Source organism: Vanellus vanellus (assembly GCF_965231255.1).
Source record: "Vanellus vanellus genome assembly, chromosome: 14".
NCBI lineage: Eukaryota > Metazoa > Chordata > Aves > Charadriiformes > Charadriidae > Vanellus > Vanellus vanellus.
Window position 1 is genome coordinate 2,082,971 of NC_138919.1, and position 7,680 is coordinate 2,090,650.

The 7,680-nt window shown below is 67.3% G+C and overlaps 1 protein-coding gene across 1 annotated transcript; it reads right to left on the reverse strand.

The window, feature by feature from the left end:
• Positions 1–924: 924 nt before the first annotated feature.
• Positions 925–3,970, reverse strand: METRN (meteorin, glial cell differentiation regulator; the record flags this gene model as incomplete). Its single annotated transcript, XM_082490798.1, has 4 exons — positions 925–1,241; positions 2,207–2,266; positions 2,439–2,860; positions 3,885–3,970. The coding sequence occupies 4 exons, from the start codon at positions 3,968–3,970 to the stop codon at positions 925–927; spliced, it is 885 nt and encodes a 294-aa protein (XP_082346924.1).
• Positions 3,971–7,680: the final 3,710 nt, after the last annotated feature.

Consider the following 7,680-nt stretch of genomic DNA (forward strand, 5'->3'; position numbering starts at 1 on the left):
CCCCCTCCCCTGGCTGGCACGGTGTGCCCCACCGCCAGCAAGCCAGCACAGTGGGACCTGGTAGCCACCGTGACGCCATGACCCCGGGCTGGTGGCCGTGGGTGGCACAGCCCCAGGCTGGCGGTGATGGGTGGCACTGCCCGACCTCTCCCCATTCCCACGGCACCTTCCTGCATTGGCGCTTTGGTCCTGTCCCGGCGGTGCCGGTGACACCTCTGCTCCCCACGCCAGCCTTCCTCCTGCCTCGCCGTCCCCCTCGCTGCCTTCGGCCTCGCTCCTCTTCCTCGGCATCCCCCCCCCCGTGGCTCCTGCCTACGCCTCGTGGCGCAGGCAGCGCCAGGGCAAGGCTCGCCGCCATCCCGCTCCCCCTTCCACCCCCGACATTACAAATCCACCTCCTGCCCCTTCCGCACCCTACCGTGCCCACCACCGTGTCCCCAGCTCTGCCACCACGGCCACCCGCCACCGAGCCCTCCCGGGGAGAGGAGGGGGGGAGGTGGCTGCCCCGTTGTGCCGGACCCACCGTGCCCCACAGCGTCCCCGAGCCCGTGGCATCCCCTGAGCATGCAGCACCCCGAGCCCGCAGCACCCCGCTCCCCAGGGACCCCCAACCTGTTGCCCCACAGAGCTGCGCCCCCCACCCAGGCAGGTCCCTGGGGGCTACGGGTGAGCACGCCCTGGGAAAATCCCTTCCCTTCCAGCAGGATTTTCCCGGGACCCCCTCAGCGCGGCAACGGGGGGCTGCCGGAGCCTGGCAGCGTGGTGAGGACCGAAGTGCCGCGCTCCCTCCGGGCACCATCCCTGCTGGCACGCCACCCCCGCGTCCCCCCGCCCTGAGGATGCTCTCGCTGCCTGCGGGACCCCAGTTTCCACCCCCACCCCCCCCTCAGCACCCGTGGGGCCGGGCTGCCCTCCCCGAGCCGCTCAGTCCACGGGGAACTCGCAGGGGTTCTGGCGCGTGCGCCGGGCCCCCTCGTAGATGCGCTGGAAGTCCCTATAGCGGGGCGCGCAGCTCAGCCAGGCTTCGCCGAAATGCAGCCACCCCGTGAAGAGGAAGGTACCGGGACCCGGCTTGACGCCGCAGCGCAGCGGGGTACGGATGCTGCCCGCCGACCGCCCCGGCCGCCCCCCAGCCTGGAAAAGGGGGAACTTTTGGCGGTGGATGCGGGTGGCGCTCACCCCGATGATGGATTCCTGCAGCTCCGCATCGTTGGAGACGCTCCGGATGCTGCCACGGATCACTGCGGGGGGGAAGGCAGGAAGGGGTGTCAGCATGTCCTTGGACCCATCCCTATCCCTCGCCCTGGCCCCATCCCTGTCCTTATCCTCATTGCCATCCTTGTCCCCATCCCCATCCCTGTCCCCATCCCCATCCTCATCCTTGTCCCTGTCCCCATCCCTGTCCTTGTCCCCATCCCCATCCTTGTATCCATCCCTGTCCCCGTCCCCATCCCCATCCTTGTCTCCATCCCCATCCCTGTCCTCATCCCCATCCTTGTCTCCATCCCTGTTCTTATCCTCATCGCCATCCTTGTCGCCATCCCCATTCCTGTTCCCGTCCCCATCCTTGTCTCCATCCCCATCCTTGTCTCCATCCCCGTCCCTGTCCTCATCCCTGTCCTTATCCTCATCCTCATCCCCATCCCTGTCCCCATCCCCATCCTTGTCTCCATGCCTGTCCCTGTCCCCATCCCCATCCTTGTCTCCATCCCTGTCCTTATCCTCATCCCCATCCTTGTCCCCATCTCCGTCCCCATTCCTGTTCCCATCCCAGTTCCTGACCTCATCCCTGTCCCCACCCCTGTCCCCATCCTTGTCCCTGTCCCCATCCCCATCCCCATCCTTGTCCCCATCCCCATCCCCGTCCCTGTCCCCATCCCCATCCTTGTCTCCATCCCTGTTCTTTCCTCATCGCCATCCTTATCCCCATCTCTGTCCCCATTCCTGTTCCCATCCCTGTTCCTGACCCCGTCCCTGTCCCTGTCCCTGTCCTCACCCCTATCCTTGTCTCCATCCCCATGCTTATCCCCATCCCTGTCCCCATCCCACAGTGGCCTCCGTGACACTGATGGCCGCAGCCCAAGCCAGCCCAGCCCAGCAAGGCAAGGCCAGGGCTGTTGCCCCTCCAGTTTAACTTTCCTCCCCTCCCCCCCAGAACCCCCTACATCCCCTGGTGGGGGGGGCAGAGGGGGGAGGCTGCACTCACCAAAGTCACTAGTGCAAATGGCCATCAGGATCTCGGTGTCGTTGCACGGCCGGCACGCCCCTGCGACGGCCAAGCACACCCCGTCACAAACCGCCACCACGGTGGCTCCCGCTGACCCACCCCGCATCCGTTCCCTTTATCCCCTCGCCTCCGCGTGGACCGGGGACACCCCCGGCAAGGGGAAGCGGCGGCGGCCGTGGGGAAACTGAGGCAGGCTGCCCCCGGCGCTCACCTTCTCCAGTGAGGCTGGCGGCGGGCAACGCCGGGCGGGCCAACCAGTCCCCCCGCAGCTCGTAGCGGAAGGCGGCGATGCGGCGACTGATGTCGCGGTGCGGGGTGGCCTGAAGGAAGAGAGCCACCTTCTCCCGGGGGGGCCAGCTGAAACAGCGGACGCGAGGCCGGGGGGCTTCCGGCAGCAGCAGCTCCAGCACCCCTTCCCTCTCCAGGTAGAGCTGAGCCCCCCGGAAGGTGCCGGCGGGTTTGACGCAGGCGGTGACGTGCCGGGGGCTCCTGCCTTTGACGGTGGCGGTGGTGGGGGGCAGACGGGGGTCCAGGCGGAGGCGAAGGGCCCCCGTGGGGTACAGCCACTCCAGCGAGCCCTCGGCGCAGTGCAGGGAAAGCTGCTCCACGCTGCCCGCCTCCTGCGACAGCCCGCTGCGAGGCACCGCAGCCCCCATCAGCCGGGACACCCCCCCCCCCGGGTGATAGGGACCCCCCCACCCCCCCACCACCCCCCCGAGCCGGTGTTTCCCCACACCCCATGGCAGCACCCCAAACACTCCCAAGCAGTACCTCCGTGGGGAGGAATAGCACCACCACCACACCCCCCCCCATGCCTCAGAGTTGGGGGGCAAGCGCATCATTTGGGGGGTGCCAGTGTTTCCCAGCACCCTCCTGGGGATGCTCGGGGGGGGCATCAGTAACACACACACACACACACCCCCCCGCCTCAAATCTTGGGGTCGGCTCCCAAACTGCCGTGACCAGGTTGCCCGTGGCCCCGGGCTTGCCTGTTGCCCTGCGTCCCCCCACTTTGGGGGATCCCCCAGTGGTTGCTGAGGGGTTAAACGCCCCCCCCCCCCCAACTCTCCCGAGTCTTGGGCTCGAGTGGAAACTGTGCCCAGAGCCACATCTCCCCCTCTGCGTTGGTAGTGGGGACGGGGACGGGGACAGGCGGGAAAGCCAGGCTGGGGGGAGCGGAGGTGGCCGTGGGGCTGCTTTGTCCCGGCCACGCTGTTCGTGGCCCCCGTGGCCCCCCACGCCCCCCATGGCGTGGGGCTAGCGGTAGCCCCTCCTGGCGGGCCCAGGCTCTTTGTTCCGCAGCTCGGCGCCTTCCCTTCGAGCCCCGGCGAGGGGTGAGGGGCCCCACCGGCCTCCGAGCTGCTTTTCACGCGTGGGGAAGGGGGGGGGGGGGGGGGGCTCAGGGAAAAGGGCTCCGGGAGAGGCGGGTGGCACCCGGGGCAGCATTGGGAGGGGGGTGGTGGGAGCGGAGGGGCAACAGCGAGGAGTGGGGAAACTGAGGCAGGCGCAGGTCTCAGCATCCCCCCCACCCCCGTGAGCCTGCCCCACGGATGCCGGGGAGGGGGACGGGGACACAGAGCCTGCGTGGGTGGGAGTTTCCCGGGGATGGGGGGGGGGGGGGACCCGCGTTTGTCCCGGTGCCGGTGCCGGTGCTTACCTGCCCCTCCAGCTGCACTGGTCCGCCGCGGCCCCGCCGAGCGCCGCGCTCAGCCCGGCCCAGCACAGCGCCCGCAGAGCCCACATGGCCGCGCCCGCGGCGGCCCCCGGGGCGGCCCCGGCCCGGCCCGCACCGCTGCCCGCACCGGGGGTGGGGGGGGTGGGGGGGGTGCGGCGCGGGGCCGGTGGGGGGCGGGTCACACACACACACGGACACACGGACACGACACGGGGGGGGGGGGGGACGGGGGACGGGGGGGGGACACGGACACGGGATGCGACCCCCGCGCCGCGCCCCAAACTTTCCGCCAATGGCGGCGGCGGGGCGGGGCCGGGCCCCCGCCACCCCCCACCCCCCCCTCCAACCCCCTCTTCATCCCCCCCCTCATCTACTCCCCCCCCATCACGGGCATCCCCGGACACCCCCCCCCACCACCGGTGTCCCGGAGGGTGGGGACACACCGGCGGGCGCGGGGGGGTCGGGGCTGAGCCCGGGGGCCGGGGCGGGGGTGCGCCCCGGGGTGCAGACCTCCCCCCCACCCACACACCCCCCATTGGGTGTACCCCGAGTTATGTACACCCATGGCTGCGCGCACCCCCGGGCACACCCCAACTGTGCACCCCCCCGGGCTATGCACACCCCAGGGCACGCACACCCGGGGCTACAGGCAGCACAGGCTATGCACACCCCAACATATGTACACCCCAACGTATATACATACAGCCCAAGCTGCGCACACCCCAAGCTATGCACACCGCAACATATATACAGCCCAGGCTATATACACCCCAACCTATGCACACCCCAAGCTGTGCACACCCCAACCCATATATACCCCAACATATATGCACCCCAGGCTCTGCACACCCCAGGATGTATACACCCCAACCCATGCACCCCCCACGTTACATACAGCCCAGGCTATGCACACCCTAAGCTGCGCACACCCCAACCTGTATACACCCCAGGCTGTGGACACCCCAGGCTATGTAAACACCAACCTACGCACACCCAAAGGTATATACACCCCAACCTATGCACACCCCAGGTTACATACACCCCAGGCTACATACACCCCTACCTATGCACACCCCAAGCTGTGCACACCCCAACCTATATACACCCCAGTCTATATACACCCCAAGCTATGCACACCCCAGTCTATGCACACCCCAACCTATATACACCCCAGTCTATATACACCCCAAGCTATGCACACCCCAAGCTATGCACACCCCAGGCTACGGCCCCCCTGGTTCACCCCCCACCCCAAAACTGAATACCCCAAGAGTTACACACCCTCCATGTAAACTCCAACACCCCCATGTCCCCCAGCAGCACCCCCCTCCCCACGGGGACACTTTCTTCACCAGGGGAAGCAGAAGGCGCGTGGCGGTGGGCCCGGCACAGGGGTCGTGCACACCCGAACCCCCATTTCCCCCCCCCTCCCCATCCTCCCAACCTGCCCCTCGGAATTTTATTCCCCCCCCCCTTCCTCCTCCTTCCCTTCGGCCTCTATTGTGTCAGCACTACAAACCCCCCCAATTAATTAAGTTTCCATCCAGTGACAGCCCGCCAAAATGTTTGAAATAAACACCGAACAATTGGGATGGGATGATACAGCCCCGGGAACAAAGTCCCCCGGCGAGAGGGTGGAGCGGAATGGAAATGAGGGATTGTAAATTTGGATGGTGGAAAGAAAGAGAGGAAGGGGGGGTTGGGGGGCAGGAGGGGGGGAGAGGGGGATTCGCAGTCCTCCGGGGGCCATGAAATGATGCTGAAAGAAGTCAAGCTGCTGGAATCCGTGGAAAATGAGGGGCCGGAGGGGCTGCGGGTTAAGGTGGAGCGGGTTGGGGTGGGGGGTTTGGAGTGAGGGGGGGTCCTGTCCCTGCTGGCACTCATGCCGCGGCCACCAGGCGTGGGGTTGCTGGGCTGTGGGGCCTGGCTCGCAGGTGACCCCCGTGCAGGGGGACATGGTCCCAGGGTCGGATTCTGCACTGCCGTGGGGAAGCAGAGCTGGCTGGGCTCAGAGCTCGGCACAGGATCCATCCGGGGAGCCCACAAACAGCCTCCGCCGGGTCCCCAGGGGTGAGGTGGCACCAGAAGCAAAGTGGCACCATAGATGGGGTGGCATCAGAGGCAAGGTGGCACCAGAGAAGAGGTGGCACCAGAAGCGAGGTGGCACCAGAGAAGAGGTGGCACAAGAGAACAGGTGGCACCAGAAGTGAGGTGGCACCAGAGAAGAGGTGGCACCAGAAGTGAGGTGGCACAAGGGAAGAGGTGGCACCAGAGGTGGGATGGCACCAGAAGCGAGGTGGCGACAGAGAAGAGGTGGCGTCATAGGTGGGGTGGCACTAGAGACGGGGTGACACAAGAGAAGAGGTGGCACCAGAAGTGAGGTGGCACAAGAGAAGAGGTGGCACCAGAGATGGGATGGCACCAGAAGTGAGGTGGCACCAGATAAGAGGTGGCACCAGAGAAGTGCTGGCAACAGAAGCGAAGTGGCACGAGAGAACAGGTGGCACCAGAAGTGAGGTGACACAAGAGAAGTGGTGGCACCAGAGAAGAGGTGGCACCAGAAATGGGGTGGCATCAGAGTTGGGATGGCACCGGTGCCACCAGGCGCTGGTGTCCCCAGGCAGGGACCTCACCCCACTGAGACTGATCCTCTGCCTGTTGGGGTGCTCAGCACCCACGGGGGACTTTCTCTTGGGACACCCAACCGTGTGGGGAGGTGGGACGTGGCTGTTTGCAGGCCAGAGCCTGGTGTTCCTGTCCCCACGGGCACAAGGGGGGTGACATTGCCCTAACCCTACCCCAGCACCCCGGGGTGAGCGGGCACTCCTGCCCCCCCCGGCCCGGGTGTGCAGCACCCCGATCCACCTTAACTGGGGCAATCCTCAGCACCAGCTGGACAAACCCCCCATGGCCAGCACTGCCTTCCCTCCACATGGCCACTGGGCCAACGCCTTTGGGACATGGCCATCAGGGGGGCCAGGAGCCCCTCCAGAGCAGCCACAGGAGCTAGGGGTGACCTGGCACCAGGCAAAGCCCCCCCAGCACCTCCCAGTTCGCTCATCCCTCTGGTCCAGCCGATGGATCAGAGCACTCCGGGACTTTTTGGGAGCTGCCACCGGCCCAAATGCCACATCCTCGGGCTGCCAGCGGTGCCCAGGACCTCTGGCTGGTGGCCGTGTCCCCTGGCCACCGAGACACGGACCCCTCGTCCGGCATCCCCACCGTGTCCCCTGGCCGTGCCCCCCTAGTCCCCGCAGCAGACCCCCGGGAGCTGCCCGAGCAGGGGAAGCCGCCGGTCCCGGCAGCGGGGGATCGCTCCGTGCTCCCGGTTTGGCCCCGGTGCCCCCCCAACCCCCCCCCCCCCCCCCCCCCTCCCCGGCCCCGCTCCGGCCAGCGGAGCCCCGGGATGCTCGGGCTCGTAGTGCCCTCTTGTGACCGCGGGCACGGCGGGGACCCGCCGCTCCCCCGGGGGTCTCCGGGGACGGGGGACGGGGGCAGCACGTCCCCCAAGCCGAACTCAGCATCGAGTCAGCGAAGAACCCCCCCCCTCCACCCATCCCCGGTCCAACCCCCGCCCGGAGCGCTCCCGGGATGGGGCACCCACAGCTCCGCCGGGTGATCCGCTCCTGCCTCTCGCCCTGACGCGTTTCTGCCCTGTACCCGAACAAAACCCACCCGCTCCCAGTTTAAACCCATCCCCCCTTCTCCTGTCCCTGCAGGACCTGCTAAAAAGCCTCTCCCCATCGTTCCTGTAAGCCCCCTTGTACGTTGAAAGGCT